Genomic DNA, 22,403 nt, shown 5'->3' on the forward strand with positions numbered 1-22,403 from the left:
ACAAGCTTTCACATCAAAGATTTTTCCAACTCAACCAAGAGCTGAATGCCATTCAACTGTGATGTGTTTGAACTTCCTGGTTCTTCTCTTAAATGTGTGTGGCACCTCAAGTTTTTACACCATGGTCTTCATGATGAAGGGGCAACCCTGGCTGTATGTACAGGCTGGGCGATGAGACGCTGGAAGGAACCCTGCAGAGAAGGATCTGGGGGTTGTGTTTGACAGCAAGTTGAATATGAGCCAGCAGGGTGCCCTGGCAGCCAGGAAGGCCAACCGTACCCTGGGATGCATCAAGCACAGCATCGCTGGTCAGTCGAGGGAGGTGATTGTCCCGTTCTACTCTGAGCTGGTACGGCCTCACCTTGAGCACTGTGTGCATTTCTGGGCACCACAGTACAAGAAGGACATTAAACTGTTGGAGAGTGTCCAGAGGAGGGCAATGAAGACGGTGAAGGGCCTAGAGGGGAAGACATATGAGGAGTGGCTGAGGGCACTGGGCCTGTTCAGCCTGGAGGAGAGGAGGCTGAGGGGGGACCTCTCTGCGGTCTACAACTTCCTTGTGAGGGGAGTGGAGAAGGCATCCATCTATTCTCTTTAGTGACCAGTGACAGGACCCACAGGAATGGTGTCAGGCTGTGACAGGGAGGTTCAGGCTGGCTATCAGGGAGAGGTTCTTCACCGAGAGGGTGGTCGCACACTGGCACAGGCTCCCCACGGACACAGTCACGGCACCAAGCCTGCTGGAGTTTAAGAAGCGTTTGGACCGTGCTCTCAGGCACGTGGTCTGAATTTTTGGGTAGACCTGTGTGGTGCCAGGAGTTGGATTCGATGATCCCTGTGGGTCCCATCCAACTCAGGCTCTACTATAACTCTATGATTTCCAGAGCAGCACACATTAAGGTGCCAGTACTGCCACGGAACTGCAGGACAATCCAATCCACCTGCTGCTTCCCCATGCCATCAAGGCCCCTAATGCTACGGTTTATTCATATGCACTGGTTTCCAACAATTGACACTTCATTGGTAATTACCATAGTTCATTTCTAAATAATCCCTTACAAAGGACACCGACAAGCAAATCTTCAGTCTTAACATGAGCAAAAATTAAATAGCTACTAGACAAATAATTATCTTTATTAAGGACGTTGTGTTGCCTTATGCTTAATAAGATGTTCAGTTCTTTCGCAGACATTTCAGATTGCTTTCAGGAAAACAAAATAATGTTGCTCTGGTCTTCCCAGGAACTAGTTTCTTAGAATTAATGGAGCATGTTTATTAAGTTATTCTTCTGACTTAGAACAGATTTCTTGACTTCCTTAGCATTCCAACTAATTTGAAGATTCTTCAAAATCCATCGGTGATTCCAATCAAGTTGATGCTCCTCTTAAAAACAAAGTGCACACAACTGTATTGACTCACTTTTCCGTACCACTCAGTCAAAAGTCTCGGTATCTTCTATTATGGAAGAGAACACAAGGCTCTTCCACCTTCTGTGTTTAATTAATCCTCCTGCTAAGGCCTTGGGCTCATGCTGGTTTCTTGCCATAAGAGCTGTAAAGTTTCACATCACCACAAGTAAGAATTTTTCATATACTGTAAATAAGGATTGCTTTATTTTTACTTGAAAAAATCCCTGCTGAAATTGCTAGCTTCCATTTTGTATTTTACTTTCCATACAGTTTAAGTTCTCACTGGAAGCAGTGGAGCTAGAGCTCCACTGTCTTACAAAAAATGGTTCAGTCTTTCTATTTATATCCAAAAAGCATTTTAAAAATTGTTTTGGCAGTCTCACATGCTGTGACTTCACTAAGATGTGCTAAAACTATGTCAAATCCACAGTTTTAAGATATGCTTAGATAATGTATGTTGAATAAAAGATTTCAGTGTCTTCATTTCTACTTACTTAGAACAACTGTTATCTACTACACTTATTTCTATTAATGTTCTTTGCAATTTCTCTCTAAATGTATCAAAAAAAAAAAAATCTCCATATATTCAGAGATCTTATCTACCCAGTGCTTTGAGAACACAATACCGACTAGCTGAGTTCCTACCAGTCTGCATAATTTAAGGTTTTAGAAACCCCCCTTGATCTAGTGCTTCTAAACTCGGGAGTTGCCTCTTTAAAATAAATAAATAAATGCAGTAACTTCTCTCAGCAAAAATCCCCAAAAGCACTGGCACACTGAGGAAGACTCAAATCACAGAACTCAAGTGGAGAAGTCTCCTGATCTGTACGTGATTGCTGCTAGTTCATGTTTCCAAGGATGAATGGGAACAGTGAAAAATGGCAGAACAGATGCAGTACTGATTACAGCACGTTGGAAGATATTTTCCTACAGGTGATAATGCACAGCAGTTTTCCCCTCACCAAATTTTTAGTGTATAAAATTATGAAAGCACTACAAAAGATAAGAGTAGTTCCCTTGAACCCAAGTTACTTGAAAACACACCTTATGTTTATGACATTTACCTGCTAAAGGAATGCAAAAATATTGTGATGGATCTAGCCAATTATTAAACAAGGCTTTGATTAAGATGTGGCTCTGATTCCCACTGAGGATGGGATAATTCTATCTACACAACCTATCAGCCGTGTAAAATGCCAGTGAAAATCAGCACAGCTGCCTTTGTAGCAGACTGAATGTCAAAAAAAACATTTTCACACATTCGGGAAGTATGTCCAAGTGGACAAGTAGAATATTGCAGTTTTCTTTTTAAAGAGCTGCACTACAGCTTCTGTATAAATGTCACACAGAATGGGATATAGCATGAAGCTGGATGTCAGGGCAAAAGATTTATTTTGCTATACTGATCAGTGAAAAAGAAAGAAAAGGAATGGAAGAGTAAAACCAGAAAAAAAAAAAAAGTCAAAAAAAGCACCACAGAAAAAAATAGATTAGGGAAAACAAAGAGACAACAGATACTCCTGGTTTTAAGAGCAGCACATTTTATTTACACTTGCTCCTGCATTTACTACATGTTTGGAACACATCCCGTAAGTTCTTGTGCTTGGGAAGGTAAAACAAGTTCCTTGTGGCCCTAAGGGTGGCACATTACAAGAGTCACTGGGGGAAAAACATTCCTATCTGAAGTTCAAAATCAAGTTTTTAAAGAAAAATGAGGAAGCTGTATCAATTAAACACTTGCAAGTAAAAGCTTAAAACTGGATTTTTTCCCCCAGGTTATCATCTGCAACAGAAGTGTGTTAAGTTTTGATCTACACTTAATTGCACTGCTTCTATCGCACCTTAACCAAAACTTGTTACCTACAAGTGTAACAAGTACGACTGTGTGCAAAATCCATATTACTTCTCAGAAAGCGGGCAAGAAGCTAGTCCCTTTTTAAACTAGAAAAATTGTTTTGCATGAATTCAGGCTTTATTTGACAGTATTCTGACTAAAACAAGGTACTCCCAGAAGCATGAAATGCTTATACACATTACATGAAAGGTCCAAACTGAGCATTTTGAAATTATTTTACGCAGTTTGATTTATAACTGCTCTAATAGCAGTAACTGAGTATTTTAGACTTTGGATTCCTACAGGCTTTGAAAAGGTAGCTTAACTCACAGGTATCTTTCTTTAAGATGTGGATTCAACACAAAACATCGTTGTTTCAATGAAAAACAAACAGGCTACCTACCGAACGATATACATGAATGCTATCTCCTGTGGGCCAGCAGTGTGTGCTGGAGTAGCCCCATAACTGCTCACCAGCCTGTCTCTGGAAGGAATATCCAACTGTGATATCATCCTGATTTATCATCCTGAGAACGTCCATCCACTGAGGACACGGGAAGCACCTGACACTGCAGCTGCAGGGATGGGGTGAGGAGTGTTTCCACCTGCACTGAGCCCTGTTGCTGCTCCAACTACCATTCCAGCTGGGGCAATCCCTATTCCAACCCCACTCGCTTCCTGACCGATGTTGGCATGCATCATTCCTCTGGTCTCCTGCCAGGCCACTTCATTCATGCCTAGGAGGACACATGGAATGCTCATTCCACGTAGAAACCTAAAAAGAAGAAGTCTTAATAATAACACAAAAGGCTTTTCTACGTATCTTGAAATGCGCAGTTCTTAGAATTAGGATTTCAACAAAAAATCCAAGCCATTCATTGTCAAAAGGTTTATTGATTTATTTAAACTTTAAATTTTAAATACCGTTATCAAATATGGCTTCTATTAATAAATAAAACCTTTTTGTCAAGGCAGTATATTAATATGGTAGAATTCCATATATTATAAATGGTTGCCTGTGAATTTTCTAGCTAGAAACAATCAAAATATGATTTCAGATCATAATGGCAATAGTTTCTTTTGCATTATTACTCAGCATGATGTGTAAAGCCACTAATTCTGCCATACTGTTATGTCTGATTTTATACATTTGTAGACCATGAAATGAAGTAACACAGAAAACTAACTTCACCGAACTTCATCTCATTCTGGTATGTCAGCTTCGGTTTTCCTTTCAAGTTTGGTACACTATGTAAGTAATGGACATTAAACTCCACTAACCCAGTATAGTATAATATATATTTCATATATATAATATATTTTGGGTTTTTCATGAAACAAAGATTTCAGGCTCAGATTGAAATGAAGTTTGCCAACTCCCTTTCAAAATACTTATTCTACTTGAAAGGAGTATAAACAACAATAGTAAAAATTGCTCTCCGATGTTGGAAAAATCTTCTGCAGGTAAAAGAAAAAAAAAATAAATACCTGTCCCTGGACACACCATTCTCAATCTACCATAACTGACGTATTTTCAATCTTTAGTAGGTAAATGGTCTAATTTCTAAGTCAATAGGACTACAAATATATATATATAAAAAAAAAAAAAAAACAGATCTCCTCTACAGTCTTAAGTACTTTCGTGGAGAAAAAAAGGAGTCACTTGAATTTTCAAGTTACAGAAATATCTCACTTTTCATGCTAAACAAGAATGTCAAGTCCAAACAATAAAACTGACATATATAGAAAGATACTTAACCAAAATAGGCCACTTAGATCTGAAGATGTAGACAAAAGGAACCACAGCCCTCTAATCCCTCTACATGTTCCTACATTTTTAATCTAGCCTGTTCGACTATTGCATATCCAATCATTAAGGAAAAATATCTTATGTGTAGATATATGATAGCAGGATAGTTTTACAATCTTGAATAAACATGGCTTTGTGAATAAGATCTAAAGCTACTTTGTTTTATTTGTATTGCTACAGTAGGTATTTGCTTTACTATGAAAACATGTTACTAAAATCAGTTCTGTGGCTTCTTCACACTACACAACTCATTCAGTATTCACAGGACTGAAGTTTAAGGAACTTACAATGGAGACAAACAGCAAGATGCTTAAAAAAAAAAAGAGGATCAAAAAAGTAATATTTACTATTTCTAGTTCAAACTGCACAAGGTGAGTAGAATCCAGAGAGTCCAGCTTTGTATTTAAATAGGCACGTGGAAACACTCATGAACTAAGCACACAAACCCAGCTTTTACAAAATCACTTCCCCTTTGAAGAAATTTGTGAACCGATTCCATGTAAAACTTCAGACCAGCCACACAGCATAAAATGCATACAACTAGTTTGATACTCCAGCCTTAAACTTCTTTCTGAAAATAATGCAGATGAAAACTAAGAGCAAAGTTCTCAAACATAGGTCTGACACCACCTTCTTCCATTAAGATTTACCTGCAGAGTGCTTCAAAGCAGAAAGACAGGCAGACCTATTACTTCTAACAGAGTTCTGCCAGTTCCTCAGTGAAGTCAGAAGTAACCTATTTTAGAACTTTATGAAAAATTAAAACTGAAAACAAAACAAAACAAAAAAAAGAAACGTACATCAGATCATTTAGATCAATGCACACAAATACACACTGTAAAGTTCTGCCTGTTGAAAAGGCTGCAGATGTGGTGTTAGCACAGCCTGCACAGGACAGAGGATCACACTGCCGCTCTGAAGTTTAGTGTGGGACTTGAATGCAGAAATAGATACAGACTTGGAACTAGCAGTAATTCCAAGTTTTGATTATTACTGAGATACTTTTGCTACATTTCAGTTTTACTCTTTTTTCTCTACTCATAAGATGGTTGTCATAACCTCTTCAGACACATTTCTTCTGTATGTCTAGAACTGATCCTAAATAAATGTGTTTAGAAAAAAAAAAAAGTTAACCAATTATGAGATAGAATCTTTAAAGATATTTCGACAGATAACACCTGGTCTTGATTTGTAAGCTAAACATTTCATATGCCAGCCTGGAAAGCACTAAAAGCCACAGCAGGTATTCTGAGTGGGACTTACACTCAACCTTGCCATAAAGCTTCAGTATACAAGCCATTACTATAAAATAAATGTTACAGAACTTGTTTGAAATTACACCGAGGCAGCTAGGACTGAATACGTTCATGTGTTCTGATGCCATTTGAAACTCTTTTCTACTATGTGATGATGAAGTGCCTCCGACTTCATTATTAGAAGCATGACATAGCTGGTATTTGTTGTTAGGCAGGAGGAAACAAGCTGTTAAGCGCAAGACTTCTTGTCCCTTTTCTGGGACAGGAGCCTGGGCACTGGCTTTGTGACAACACTGGAACGGTCGCATTGTGCGTTATAATCAAGACAACAGCTATGTTATGGGTGGGGGAAATTCACATCAGATGAGGTAAGCATCTTCAACTAAGTTTACTGCAGAACAGAAAGAAGATTGATAACACTCACATACCTATACATGTGATACACACCACGAGAAGTATTTATAAAGCAAGTCTCTTCTACAGCCTAGCGTGGTTTCCTTTCTAGATTTTCTATCAGAAATTTTTGAAAGCAAGGCATTAATGCTTGCTTCACAGGAGAGCCCAACACAAATAACATTCAAGAGAATTTAGGGTTCTTTTTAGTGCAATACACAGTGAAATTTTCTTTTTGTACTTCCACATTCAAAAAAAAGGCATGAAGACATGCAGGAATTTAAACAATCTACTACATTACTTGCCTCTGTGTATAAGCACTTGGTCTAATCATTTTGGGGTTTTAGTAACCACTGCACAAAGAAAAAGAATTAAGTTATCAAAGAGAATGCTTTTAGAAATTCTACAGATGCAGATTATTCAGTGCACACTTATATCAATAAATCAAAGGGGGAAAAAATAAACCGAAAACTGAACCAGAAAATGCTGCTGAAAATCAGATCTAGTTCACAGGACTCTACAAGCTGATGTCCTGGTAATACACTTGCCCCAAACATCTGCAATACCTTGCCCCATGAGAACACAGCAAAGAAACTCTCCAGAGAACAAACCACGAGGAAAACAAATACCCAAAGCTTTCAGTGCACCACAATGCTACACAATATCCAACATATACCAGAGAGCTTCTCTTTGAAACACAGGCAAATCCAGCTTCTTCAGCCAACCGCTTCTCGCACTATGAACTCAGTCATGACATCAGATATGACCGTAATTACCTCAGCACTGTGCCAGGATCCCAAACACTGGAGAAAAACATTAAGTAGTGGGGTGATGCTACAGAAAAGAGTTGCTATTTCCAGTTAACGCTGAAAAAAACCTACACAAATAATATACTTCCCTACGTGCAATATCCACAGAATAAACCACAGAATGTGCATTATCAAGCAGTTTCTCACATGCATTTGCCTACTAACCATTCTGCTGGGACAAATTCCAAATTTTCAACTCTCTGAGCACTTCAGAAAACCACCAGGTGATTTTGTGCCGTTCTAAGCATACAACCCAAGCTACACCACCACCAAATTATCATGTGCCTTTTCCGTCTAGCCTCCTTCTCCCTGCAAGCTAACACATTTATTGTGCTTGGATTGGCGGAGTTGTAGATCGGAGAAAGGTAGAAAATAATTCGGCTTCTCCACAAAGCTGCATCTGTTGGCAACGCTTGGTTTTAGACCTAGACACCGCTAAATATAACAGAAAACCAAGTTTTATATGTGAAAATGGTAACGTGAGGTAGTAATTACGTCTCAAACACACTCATGTTCCACAGCCCAAGATCCATACCATCGAGTGAGGATAAGTTAAAAAAAAAAAAGCCTCACCTCTCAGTTGAGGCTCAACAAAGAGAATAAAAGCTACACTAAAAAGAAACCTCCAAGTACTCCGTTAATACGCTGCGTACGAGTGACAAACGATTAGGCGATATAAAAAAGTTTTCCCGATTCTCATTTGCCATGACCTACATAGCTCGTGCCCTGCCACACCACGCCGAAAAAGCATCCAAAAACCAGCAGGTAAAAACCTCTTTCATCGCATCTCCCCAGAAATACTCTGCGTGTTTGGGTGAGCAGCTATCGTGCGGGCGGATGGGCAGAAAGCATCCCAAATTTGTTCCTTTTCTCTCAAGGAACCGGAGTCCGAGGTTATGAAAAACACGAGACAGAACAATGCCAGCAATCTTTGCGCAAGGACTGCCAAGGAGATTAAAAACCCGAGCTGCGAGTCGGATCCACTCGGACAGCTGGCATTTTTCTCAAGTTCGTTTTTTTTTTCCTTTTTTTTTTTTTTTTCCCTCTTTATTGTTGTCTGCGCGTCCAGGTCGGGAGAAAAATGAAACCCCCAGGACTTCTATCAAGCGCTCGGCCTTCTCCTTCCACCCTCCAAACGCGTTTTTTTTTTTTTTTAAAAAAAAAAGAAAAACAAAGCCACAAGTTTTCACCATTCCGCCCAAACAAAGCCTGCTTCACCCCAACCCCACACGACCAACGAGGCGGGGAGGGGGGGGGGGGGTCCCCAAACACCCCTCAGCGCGGCTCCCCCCTCACCCACACCCCCTAAATTCCTCCCCAAAACCCACCCCAGGATGGGGGCAGCTCCCTTTTTTCCCCTTTTTTTTTCAGCACGATGCCTCCCCCCCCCTACACACACACACTCCCCGTCCCCACCTCGGCGCCGCTCCCCGGCGAGGCGGGAGGACACAAAGGCGGCGAGGCGCGGGCGGCCGCCGAGCAGGCCCCGCGCCGCCCGGGGACCTGCCACAACATGGCCCCCTCCCTCCGCTCCCCTCCTCTGCTTCTCCCCTCCCTCGGCGCGCAGCCGAGCCCGGAGACAAAAGGGGGCTGGAGGAAGGGAGGGGGGTGGGTTGGGAGAAGGAGAAGGAAAAAGGAGGGGGATTGAGGAGGAGAAGGGAGGGAGTGGGGGGGGGGGGGGGGGGAAGCGAAGCAGCGCGGCCGCGGCTCTTCCACCCCTTCCCCCGCGGGTACTCACGGGCTGGCTGGCGGCGCTGCTCGCTGCGATGGAGCCGGAGCGGGCCCTGGGACACCCCCGCCCTCCTTCCTCCTCCTCCTCCTTCCTCCTCCTTCTTCTTCCTCCCTCCTCCTCCTCCTCTCGGCGCCTTCTCCTTCCTGCCGCCTCCCCACCCCCCCCTCGGCCGCGGCGAGGGGCTCACAACAACATGGCGGGAGGGCGAGCCCGGAGGGAGAGGAGGGAGAGGGACAGCGAGAGCGCGGCAAACCTCCCTCCCCCCCTTCCTCCTCCTCCTCCTCCTCCTCCTTCTCTTCCTCCTCCTCCTCCTCCTCCTCCTCCTCGCCGCCTCTCTCCCGAGCGCATGCGCTCCCCAGCACCGGGAGGGAGGCGGTGGCGGCCCCCGGCTCCTTCCGCCGCTCAGGGCGCCTGCGCCGCCATCTCGCCGTCCCCTTCTCCTTCCCCTTCTCCTCCCTCACGCCCCCCTCAGCACCCCCCCGGGGCTGGCCGGGGTTTGGGGGACAAAAGGGTGGGCGAAAAGGTGATGGGCGACTTCCCCGGGTTTCGTCCCAAGCGCGGCTCGCGGGGCGGGTCACGTTTCGTTTGTTTGTTTGTTTGTTTGTTTTTTTACAATAAAGAGAAAGGCATGGCCGGAGTTATTAATAAAGTAACGCGCCGGTAGTTGGTGTGTGGTGGTGTGGGGAGGGTTTGGTCGTTTCCTCCCCTTAAGAGTTAGATACTGGACCTTGAACGCCACGCTAATAAACACTGCAAGCGGTGGGGGTTTGTCAGACACGCGGAGTTCCAGCCTAAATCCCACACGTTTAGTAGCCCCAAAGAAAGAGAGGGGGCTCTGGCTGCCCGTGGCATTTCAAAATACGGGTTTTGTCAGGAAACGTGCTATTTTGTCCTCTTAGCAGCTCCTAGCAGAGCCCCGCTACTCCATTTCAGGAGGCGGCACGCGGATACCATCCACAGTCAAGCCGTCAGGGCTCGCGTTCTGGGTTACTCGGAGCACGGCCGCCCGTAGGCACAAGGGAGGCCTGGTCCCAGTGCCCGTGGTCCCAGTGCCAATTCTGGGTGCTACAGGACAAGAAGGAGGGAGCTGAGGTGCAGGAACGCCACACGTGTCTGCTGCCGCTTGCTGCAGCCCGTAGGGGATGAGGTGTCTGTGACCACCGTGTTCTTAAAAATAGGGGTGGATTGAGGGAGAAAACTCGCCGTTTTCACTGTTTATAGATGTGATTAAAAGCATAAAAGCGCCAGGCTCCCGATAGAGCTGGAAGTGTTTTCCCAAGAAATGAAGATGAATTCGTCAGTTTAATCCTAGTCAGCTAAGTAGCCAGACGTCTGATGCTGCTAATCCCTGTGATCCCAAGCGTCCTGTCCCACTGCCACCTCTGGGCTCCCCAGGGAGGCTGCAGGGCCAGAAAGCCGTATCCTCTGCTTGCTTGAGGAGAGAAGGCCTCCAAGTTACAGCCCCAAGTCACAACCTTCCTTTCATGCAGGCAGGCTGGGACTGAAGAAACCCCGCTAATGTTCTTGCCCTCCCGAAGTTACAACAGCAGCTGGTCTATGTTAGGCCAGCTCTACAGCTCAGACCCTTTTGGAGACCCAGTTTGTCCTGGATAATTCTGATCAGCATCAAACTGTGCTTGTATGAAGCATTAATTGTTCAGGAAGAATTCAACGTGTATACAATAAGCACATGTTTGAAGAACTTATACATTGAGCTCCTCAATTCTGGAAAACCCCAACTGATCAAGAAAGAAACAGAAAAATGCTCAAGTGCGATCAGTTCAGGATTTGTTCTGAGAAATACGATCACTTTGTTATTTTCTGAAGTGTTTTTCTAATAAAGAAATTCCACAACCACATACATTGCGGTTTATCAACATCTTTAAGGTTTTAAAAAAAAAAAAAGTTCAAAAAATCTTTCTCTCTTACTTTCTTCTGAGAAGAAACTTCAAAAGTACTTAATACTTTAGGTATGTTAACTTGGTGTCACTCCCTTACAAAATGCTTTTCTTAGCTTTTTTTTTTTTTTTTTTTTTTTCAAGGAGGTATTAACAGCTGACTGGGCTCTTCTTACACTCCAAATGTTTCTGATAAACTAAACTAACAGGTTTTTTTCCCCTTAAATAATCATCCTCAATGAAAAACACTAACCAGATGTACAGCCTACAGTTTAGAAAAGTATATGAGGACAGAAAACTGGGATAATGTTGCCTTCCTCCACTGTATACCTGTGCAACCATGGGCAAGTCACTCAATCGAAGAGCACTGACTCAAAATGAAAGCTGCAGTCCTAACCATCCCCGCTCACTAGTGTCTAATCCTGGAGATGTCTACGTTTTCTAAAGCCACATGCTTCAGGACCTACAACTCTCCACATGAACAAAATTCCTCTTGCTGTGCCAGGACATCCACGTGTGCCAGCAGTTCTGACAGACCAGGCTGTTAGATCTTGGATGGTAGCAAATAATTAACCTGAATTAATTAAAACAGAGGTATTTTTCCATGGAAATAAAACAACTTGAAACGGTAGACCTTCTCAAAGCATCTCCAGGAAAGAAGCACGTTCCTAAGGAAGGCTGCACTCAGTTAAACCAGTGTGAACCCCCCTACACTTCCAGGACTAGGGAGCAGCTCGGTCACGGTGCAGAGAAGAATTCAAGTTCCTTTGTCTCAGATCTTCTTGCCGGCCTTGCAGGCTAACTACCATGCTACTACCTGTGAGGAGCAGTCATAAAAGGGTGAGCCTGGCTCAGCTCTCTGAAATAAGAGCCACAGTTAACTACCTACCTACTGCCTTCACAGGGAAGCACAGCACTGCAGATCTGAGGCGATTAGAGCTATCTGTCCACATTCCAGAGCAGGGCCCTGGAGTGGTGGTATATACCCTCAGCAACCCTCGTTACCTACATCTCTGAGATATGCTGACCCAGATGTATGCTTTGTGCATCCACAGGAGCAGATCCTGTTCTGAAGTTATTAATTGTCCCACATGCTGCATAGTACATCTGGGCAACTAATGCACAGTCCTAGATTCCACTTTGTCAACAGACATACAATTTGTTAATTAAAAAACCACCACCACCACCAACAACAAAACCAAAGGAATTTTGAAATACTGCATTCACCAGACACACTGCTAAATGTGTGGCTATAGGAATCAGTTGGCACTTCATGTTTTAGGCCACCGGTGACTACGATACTTGGGAGTGTTTACTGAGATAAGAACTTTAGCCTGGTGCACCCAACGTCCCCTTTGGCCAGCCTCTCCCTGGGGCCTCAGAGAGCTGTGCTTGCACGCTGCAGGCTCTTCATACAGAGGGACTTTCCCACCTGCACATCCTTTTGTCACACCATTGCTCCACAAGCACAGCTGTTCCCTGCCATAGCCACTCACCAGGCTAACTCAGGGCTGACTCTTCAGTCCGGTTGCTTTTGCTGATGCTGTTGCCTTAATTCCTATAAACTTCATGGCCTGCTCCTGTCTCAGTCCTCTCTCTTCTGATACAGAAACATTTGGTCCAATGTATGCAATTCCTAATTTTAATGGTTAAAGCTACACATTTTTAAACCTTTTTCCGTGTGTGTATGGGGTGAAGAACTCCTCTGAGTTACCTTAGCATCCTCAAATTCCTCACTTAACAACACAAAAACTGTTACAAAAAGGCCTTCCTTTAGCATGATTCCTGTAAACCATTCAATAGCAGCCGCACTATCAGCATGCTGAAGGCCAATTCCACTATATTGCTCAAAATTGCTCATTGGTTTCCCCTGTCCATGCAACTATAAATTTCTTTGAGGAAGAACTTCTTTTGTGGGTTATTTATTTATTTATTTCTGGACAAGCTAGGGATTGGCATAAGGTACTAAGCCAGTAGAAATGAGGATGCTTCCGTTTAGAACCACCAGAATATTCAAAGCTGAATTGTAATAACTTTTGTCACTGATCCAATTTTTGGACTTTCTCATTACTATGCTGTTGTTTCCAAATGTAGGAAGGCTGAACTGCCTTTCAGTTAGATGGTCATTGCTTCTGTAAATGTATCATCTTTTCCAAAGGAGCTGTTCTGCAAGAGGTTTGAAGGGAACGCGTGACAGGAGGTGTCACTGAACTGAGTGTGCTGCCCTGCAGTACGTCTCCCCGAACTTGTTACAAGCAAGAGGTATCCTTTGTGGAAGTGCTTTGCCAAGTAAGTCTGTGCTAGAATTGCAGAGGTGTCAGCTGAGCACTTGTTTCACCAGTAAGACAGCTTTTCTCCCTGAGTCATTCACCTCCTGGTAATTGGCTGAGGTATAAACACAGTTCATAAACATACCTCAGAGTCACAACAACCAGAGTCGGTCATTGTAACTGAACAAGAGTGACTAATGACATTACTTCGTGTACATGAATGTGAATAGCTGTGGAGTGGCAAAGTCAGAGATAACGCCAGCTGTTTTTTAGATTCATATTCACCTCATTCACAACTGAGTGGCTATCAGTGCTTATCTCCAGAAAAACGCCTGCATGTCTCAATAGAATTATGTTTTTCTTTCCATTGGAGAAATAAGTTCCAGAAACCCTTCACACTGAATGCAGACCGTGGCTCTCAGAACTGAGGATCCTATATTGTACTCAGTACAAAGAATGAAGCCTCCAAGATAAGCATTAAATTGATTCTCACTCATTTCATATATCAAGCGGGAATAAGTAAACACTCTAATTTCTGACAGAAGGGAAAGAAGTTCAAAGAACTATCCCAGGCAATGGAAGTAATCATGCGAGCTCTGGAAGAAAAAAAAAAAAAAAAAAAAAAAAAAAAAAAAAAAAAGATAATATTTTCTTTTGTGCAATTAGAAGAGGAGGAAGATAGTTTAGACATATCGGAACAAGGGAGAGTGGGAGGAACATGGGAATTTTTTTTTTTTTTTTTTTTCTGTTAAGGAAAACCATTCTACAAATCCTAAAAGCACATCTGTAAATTGTAATGTTGTTGCATGAAGTTTCAGCAACTTAAATGAACTGGAAGTTCTCTGAATCTTTACAGATTAGGAGCCATAGTACAGAGGATAAACTTGAACAAAGATCTGCAACAGTACTGTGTGCTTCTATCACTTCTCAGTTTCAGCAACACCTCTTACTATACCACCTATTGCTGTATCCAATACTGCTCCTCCTGACCTCAGCTGATTCTTCTTGCAGGGATCAAAAAAACCAGCTCTGCACCAAGGGGACTTTGCTTAAGGCAGCCTTGGACATCAGTGATCGTCCTTGCACTTGTGTTGTAATTACTATATTTTACTACAACACATCCTTACACTTGTGTTGTAATTTACTGTATTTTTTTCTTTTCTCTTTAATGGTACTTGAAGCTCCCCAGAATTTCCTGTTCTTACTATGTCGAGAGGGCTGACCAAGAGCAACAGAATATGTCTACATGGCTGAACACATCATCTGAATACCAAAACGCAGCACAGCCACGTCGACTCAGAGCTGGTAAAGGCCACCCTTCTGGCTTGCCATTTTGCTGTGAGGGCATACCCACGAGCCCTCCTTGGCACATAAAGAATGCAAAGCATATTCTATGCCAAATGTGCCTTCGGAGCAACAAGGCATCACACAATGAATACACAACGCCAGAGATTCAGGAAGGAAAATACCAGTTTGCTTCCTGAGCGTAAACAAAATGGTCGAGCACTGTAATACTGAGAAGTAGGTGTCAAAGTTATGCATGTATTGCATAAAGTATTGCATAAATAGTGCCAGTGTACTCATACATATGTGGGCTTACCTTTAGCTACATCTGCAGGTTTTACAGACTTTTGAAGTACCTCTTCTGTTTCCAATGCATTCCTCTTCCTAGGCAGTTAGTTAAACACAGAGCCAAACAGAGAAGCCATCACAAGGATATAAGCTCTCCCTCCCTTTCAGTACAGGACCCCTGTCTTCACCTAATCTCCTATCTGGGCCCAACAGCCGCTCCTGCACCCGCGCCCCCCAGCACAGGGGTGGGGGCCCGAGGGCGAGCCCGTGTCTGTGGCAGAAAATGGGAAAGGCGGGGCGAGAAGGAAGAGCAGCACTTTGTTTTTCTGCAGGAACCGCTCGGGGAAGAACCCACCACCCACCCAGCTATGCCCTTGCTGTTCCTGTACCACTGGGGGCAAAGAGCTGTGCAAGTGGGAAGCAGAGATTAGCTGTTCAAAGGGGAATAATCAATTCCCTTTCCCCTGGCACAGGAAAAGTAGGCACCGGCCCACACCCCACAGCCCGAGGCTTGCCCTGCCTACTGGCTTTAGCTGGCTCCAGACGGAAATCCAGTTCGGCTGGAAAACTTCTTCCCTCCTAATGCATCCTGTTGGTGGACTGCAAAACAGGAATTTTACGTGTATAAATGAGAGTCCTTTTCCACTCGTTTTAGCTAAGGGCTAAAAACTGGAAGACAACGTCTGTAGATTCACCCAGTTGCATTCAAGAGAACAGTATGACTTAACAGGGATTCCTGGGCATCGTCGTTATGTCACGAATTTATCAGCTCACTGCATCACTGACAAGGGCAATTAGGAAGCTATGATCTAGGACCAGAAAGGATCCTGCAAGCCTTTAAGCACAGTCCTTTTCATCATACAATCTCGAATGAAAATAACAAATGGAATTATAACCTGGTAGGATATTTTTTTTCCCTTCTCCCACACACACTTCCCCTGTAAGGCCCACAAAAAGATGTGTAATTCATTTCATCCTTTTATTCGTATCTATTTATAACTTCAACCAAAGCTACAGATGGGAGTAATTACAATCTCAACACATCACTTTCTTCCCAAGATCATTAGTTTTTCTATTGGTAACGCCATGAAAGACGAGCCATTAAGTGCAAAATACATGCTCCAACTTCATAAAGGACCAGCCAGAGACAGATAGAGAAGAGCATCATAACCTATGTGACTTTTCAGGCAAACATTATTTTTTTTCCTTGACATTTGGCAGAGTCAAAGCAAGGTTATAATTAAACAGACTGTTAAAATTAAACCCCTGTCCTGGCTTTTTGAAAAGCGAGGCAGTAACCAGCATGGAGACAGGATCTCCCTTGTCCCTGACTGAGCTTATCCTAGGAGATCGACTTCGCAGTGTTCCGAGCATGGCCAGGAGCCCGTGGTACAGCCCATACCACTCCACAAATGAAAAGTTTTGAGCATGCGTGGGCAAAGGCTGACCTCATGCTGTGCCTGATGCGGCGCTGAAACACATCCCACCCCAGAGGGGGGGAAGAACAGTGGCAGGCAGATCTGCCACACATGCAGATGGCAGTGTGAGGCAGGGATAAGACGACCCAGCCCTGCCCTGCACTCACACGGTGACCAAAAGAAGGTAAACAGGCAGAGGGGCAGCCCACGAAACTTTCATGAGCTGCTGCAGGCCATGTTACCCTGTTTTTCTTCCTCGGTGTGGTTCTCTAAGTGTGTTTCCTCGTCCCCACGTGGGCCCTTTGCTCTGCTGCACCACCAGAGCTGGATGCATGAAGAGTGGGAGATGGGCGAGCAGCAATTCCGGCACTTGGGCTGTTGGGAGGAAGATGCTGTCACAGCAGCAATGGCAAAGGGAGCAGCCTTTGGGCCCCCAGCTGCGTCCCCCAGACACAACACTGCAGCTGCACAGGGCAGGAAGGAGCAGGCATAAAGTGCAGGAGTGGCTCTTTCGATGGGTGTAAAACACAGCCTTGTAATTCACTGAACAAATTGCACTTCACCCAGTCCTCCGTCCTGTTTTCTAACAGCCAGTATAACCACAAATGTCACTTACAGTACAGGGGTTCATTAAAAAATTGGTGTCAGTTTTGGTAAAGTCTTGAAGGCTTTGAGTTATATACAACCAGTCGCTTTGTCCCCTTTTCATCTAAGAAAAAAATTGAATGATTTTGACCGGTAATATTACAATGTTTAAAAAAAGAATTGTACAGACAACACTGTTTTGTTATAGAGTGATACCTAACACAGTGAGCATGAACGTATAGATTAAACCCTAAGCATGTGTTGTAAAAGATTGTTTTAAAAATAATAAATCATTTAGTATCAGTTAAAGTACAATTATACCTCTGTTCATAAATTCAGGAGTGAATTTAAGTGATTAAACAGAATTTCCGAGTTGAAAATGCAGCCGTGTTTTAATTCTATTTTTTTTTTTATCTTTCTTAATAGAAAGTTTTCAGTGAAAATGTTGGTTTGTATCCTGGTATTTAGAAAGACTGCACTCATTTGATAATGAGTCTGCAAAACAGACTTCATATAGCACAAGAAAATCTAATTTTGAATTAAACTTAATAAATAAAAATAATTAATTCCAAAATTTGAAAGGAATTCTTAAGAGTGCAGACAGACGCCGAGAGATTATTAAGACAAATTTAAAGCAATGCTAGGAAGAGAAAGAAAGGGAAAAAACAAAAAACAAACAAAAAAAATAAACTAAAAAAAAAAAAACAGGACAGGTTTGGAACACTATATATCTATGCATATATACACTATGTATGTATATGGATATATAAAATCAGGAAATATAGATATGGACAGAAATGAAGGAAAAAAAATAATATAGTATTCCTTCCTGGGAGAAAGAAAATGTAGCAACAGCACTTGGTATAGTAACTGTCTGCAAGGCCAAGGCAGGGAGTTCTGGAGCCAGCATCAGTCTAAGACTGTTGTTTTCTGATAGTTTTTGTTTTGTTTTGTTGAAATTGCTACTCCAGCAGCCTGGGGAATGAGCACTTACACAGATACTCTCCTGTTTCCCTCCATGGGTTTCTTGGGGTCTTCTCTGGTTGCATTGGCTTCTGATGTTTGCAGTGTCTATTGGTAAAAATGCAATTTTTATTTGCCTGCTTACCTTCAGAATGCTATTCTAACCATATTAGAAGCAGAATTATCTTTTCTAATTTAATTATAAACCTTTCTAATGAAATTGTCTATTTTTATTTGATATTTGTTTAAACTTAAGTCAGTACTCCTGACCTTTGCAAGCAGTGGCGGGATCAGTACTGATGAAAACAGTAATTATTTTCTTTTCAGCTGTGGTTCTTGTTTTGTGTCATTGCATTACTATTTTCTGTAATTTCTTTTAATTAAGCGTATTTCCATGAAACACTGAGGTGTGGGGCTATTACTGCCTTGTGTCCAGCTCCATCAGGCAGCACAGAGAAGGTACAGGACGACACGAGTAACCTCCTCCTGAACACAACAGGATAACCAACCAAAATATTTACTATCTGATTGGCAAAATGTGGGATACCAACTACTTCTTCATGCAGAAGATCAGCGAAACTAAAGGAAATCTTTCAAAGTGTAATAGCTGCAGACCCAGGACGTGCTGAGCCCTTACTGAGCAGCAGCAGCAACCTCGAGCTCACCTTTCGGAGGCCCCAGCTGGAGGCTGCCTGCAGACCCGGCCGGAAAAGCTAATTCAGTTTATGGTAAGTTCTTGTTTTTGAGATTCCCTCCTAATCCCCAGGGCTCAGATATGCTATTGTAACGTGACAGGGAAAGGCAGTTACTGTCCAAACTTACACAAGCTCAGTTTTAGTGATTATTGTGGTTGTGAAGCCTAGGGCTGCCACGCATTTTTAGTTTTTCATCCCACTCCCAGTAGCCCAAGCTGTTTTCTTTTGCCAGCTGCAGCTCACAGGCGTTGGCATTTTTAGAAACACAGCCAGAGTTTATTTGCTGACCCCTGGGGGATAACCAAGCCCTGCTGGCCCCTGGGTCAGACAGACCTGGTGAGTCCAGACCAACTCCATTGGGGTGAGGCTGGCTGGGTCTCAGCTCCAGAAGGCAGTGGGGAGGTAGGGGATCAGAGTCCAACACTCTAGGGCACCCCTCCTCCAGGCAGACATCTCTAAATGAGTCCTCTTTCCCTTCTGCTATTTTCACACAGGGTACCTGGGACAGGTTTTCCTTCTGCCCCCATTTTTTCTTCTGGGCTCAAGACCTATTTCAGAGCTCCACTTTACTCCCTTTACAGCCTTTACTCCCTACCTCCCTCTTTTCAAGCGTGCGTCTCTATTTATATTGCAAGTACAGATACCAAGATCTGCCTGCAAATACAGCTCAAAGCTGCATTTTGGAGGCGAGGGTATCCTTCTTGGATTCATGGTTTCCTATGTTCACAGGTAGGGAGTAGGCCATCGGACCCACATCTGATGTCCTGGATGAGTTCTCGAACTGTTAGCTCATCTCACACAACTTGTTTATTTGCTTGTTTGTTTTCTAAAGAAGAAAATCTTGATCCTTGCACATTTTTTTATCATTATTATTTTTTTTGGTGGGTATAAAGAGTTGCCTTCCTCAAAAAGAAGTTACAGGCTATGGCTTTGGCCACTCCATCCTCAGACTGTGGGTTATTTTTACTTCCCACTGTGAGATTTATAACTCTTTCCCAAGCACAGTACAGGGAAGCCAAACCTATAGCTGTGTTCCAAATACCACTCCTGGGGCCTAAAATTAAATATTGCGAAATACTTGCCCACATGTTTTGTCTAGATCTTACTACTGACATTGGCCTTTACCTTAAATTAGCTTCCTCTAGTCCTTGTAGCTATTGCTGGGATAAAAATAACCCTAATGGCATTGTGGAGAATTTTCATCCACGAATCCAGTATGCTCTCTATTTGTGCTACATTAATATTTAAGAACTTTTATTGTAGGGTTTCTTTTTAATCTGTAATGCAAGATATCAAAGCCTAATGTAGAATGAGCCGTATTTTACTGGCCAAAGCTGCTTTATTGTTCAGAGACCAGTAGATGGCAACCACCCATCGCAATGTCAAAGGTACATGAAAAGTGAGAGTTGCTTGGGTAGCAGATTTATTGCACAACAGCTTGAAGAACAAAGTTTTGCTACTCCCCAGAAGGGAAAACAGTATTTTATTTTCACTCCTGATCATACGCATATTTTTTTTTGAAGTGGAGTGGTGAGGTGCACTTTTATATAGCCGTTTTTGACAAATGCATTAATAGTTGTGCCAATCCATTTGACTAAAATATCTTATGGCTACTCCACGCTGCTGATACCTGCCAAAAAATGAACGAAGTCAATGGAAAAAGATTCAGAGAAGTCAGACTGTCTCAGCTTCAACAGGAATAGCCTCAGGTCCTTATCATGATTAATTAGATTAATTATTACCTTAGGTAGCAGCAGTTAGAACTGAGTAACAATGATCTTGGGATTAGAAATAGATTCCCTTTAGGAACTGACTGAGGCTATTGACATACCAATTAATTAATCCGTGTTATCTGAGTGGTCTTACAGAAATTTTTGACACGATCAAGTTTGAAGAAATTCTGTTTCTACAGCATTTGATTAGAAATCCTTTATTTGTACAAGCAAGAACTGCAAAGGTTTGAAAAGCTCCTCTCAGCTCCTTTACAGAACCCTGCATTTACATTTCAGAAAAGACCCTTCATTAAAACAGGAGAACAGTTATTGAAATATTTCTGTAACCTGACCAGAAGGGTGCTTAGCTACCAGTAGTCACATTAAGTTTTCCTTCAGCATTGATTTAGCTCTGTTTTGTGAATACATTTTCAGATTGGATCAATATACGTAATATATGTCTGGATGCACACAGAAGTTGAGTGTCTATAGTGCAGAAAAAAATCAGGCCTTTAGACCTCTGAAGGATTTCACCGTCACCTAATTTTAAAAAGAATATGCTACAGATAGCTAAACCAGCTAACAAGATGAGCACTCTCACTTAGTAGCAGTAAAACAAATTATTCTGCCAAATGTGCCTGCTTTCAAGTTTTCCAGCACTTTGCAAACCATTAACATGAAATGCATTAATTTACATCCTTGCAGTACAAGGTGCATACATTTATTCTCAGAACTCACATCTTTACTAGAGAGACTTAAAAAACTTATTTGATACAGACAAAGTAACCTTTCATTTTTGTTAAAGCTACAGCTTGGTCAGCGGTGAATTTTTGTAAGTAACTCTGAAATTATGAGAATCAAAATGGGATCCATTTCCCAGTGAGTACTTGTGAGTTGGTATTAAGAGTAACATCTAGTGTACTTTTACAAAAAAAGATAAAATATTCATGATTTTCTTTGTCTGGTAATAAGATTTATACTGAAAACCTACTTTTAATGAGATTTTTTTTTTCATTTTTGAAAAAATTAAAACCTGAAGCTTGATGCTAAAATTTGTTCTACTTTATTTGCTTTAAGATGAGCAATCGTGTGACTCATATACCTTGTTTTTCTTACAGGTGCCTGAGTTTTGTTAAGAGTCCAAGAGTTACCCATAGAAAACTACAAAGCTAAGAAGATTATTTCATGAAAATAAAAGCAGAGAAAGAGAAAGCTATTTAGAAGAGAAGAAAATTTTAGACAGACAATAAAAATACTTCTCTATTTATATTCATGCTGTTTTTAGCCAGAATGGTTGAGGACAGATAGTTCTAAAGATTCAAGGTCTGCTGTGTCTGTGAAGGGCTGAGGAAGGTCTCCCTCGTTCTTTCTGGTATCTATCACAACAGAGGTCTGAACGAGACCACCAGGCACACTAAGTCTCCTTCTTTATGGTTGCAGTCAGGAAAGTTTACTTCATGTCCAAAGGAATCCATATGGACTTTCCCTTCTGCTCAATGCTTCGCACGTCTAACAGATCACAAAGCACATCCTCATGCCTTGTAACAACCTTCAGGCTTTTAGCAGAACCCTCCCCAAAGTCAAAAATTGTATGGTAGGTAAAAAGATGCCGGTGGCATTGCCAGAACCTTGTGCTTCGACATTTCTGTTGAGCGTGCGATGAAATGTGTATATGATGAGTGGTGACAAAATCCTCTGATGATCATGGTCTGGTAAGAATCTGCAAACCTCATGGACACTGGAAAAAAGGGCCCATAAAAATGTACTTGTTGCCTCTTCACTCTTCCCCTGTGGCTTCTAAAATGTGGAAAAGCCAGAACTGCCCCAACTACTCTGCAAGAAAGCAGTGTCTGGACTGGTTTTAGCAGAACACTTCTGTGTCTTTGTTGAGGACACTGGAAAGGTTGCTCATTGAGCAGAGCCACAGCGTGCTGGGTGGCAGGCTTGTTAGGGTCACGCTATAGCGGAGCATGAAAATATGATTCAGCACTGAAGGAGGTGCTTGGGCATTGACTTTGAAACAAAGAATAAAGTACAGATTTGCAAC

At 42.5% G+C, this 22,403-nt stretch overlaps 1 protein-coding gene and 1 long non-coding RNA gene across 14 annotated transcripts in view; one reads left to right on the plus strand and one right to left on the minus strand.

Moving 5' to 3' along the window:
• Window positions 1-9,512, minus strand: part of PUM2 (pumilio RNA binding family member 2) — a 70,053-nt gene extending 60,541 nt beyond the window's left edge. For 5 of the 13 annotated variants that reach the window (XM_084513622.1, XM_084513633.1, XM_084513629.1 and 2 more), the window contains exon 1: window positions 8,928-9,039. In XM_084513622.1, coding sequence (XP_084369748.1) covers window positions 8,928-9,026 — 99 coding nt within the window. In that variant the 5' untranslated portion in view covers window positions 9,027-9,039. Of the gene's footprint in view, window positions 1-8,927; window positions 9,040-9,249 lie in introns of those variants that run through there. The other 8 variants (XM_084513632.1, XM_084513626.1, XM_084513628.1 and 5 more) reach the window with 5 other exon arrangements.
• A 9,017-nt stretch (window positions 9,513-18,529) lies between these two features.
• On the plus strand, window positions 18,530-22,402 carry LOC311435291. Its single transcript, XR_014692038.1, has 2 exons — window positions 18,530-18,677; window positions 21,475-22,402. It is a non-coding gene; the product is annotated as an uncharacterized lncRNA (long non-coding RNA).
• The last annotated feature ends 1 nt before the right edge of the window (window position 22,403 follows it).

This window comes from Aythya ferina (genome assembly GCF_964211825.1).
Source record: "Aythya ferina genome assembly, chromosome: 3".
Lineage (NCBI taxonomy): Eukaryota > Metazoa > Chordata > Aves > Anseriformes > Anatidae > Aythya > Aythya ferina.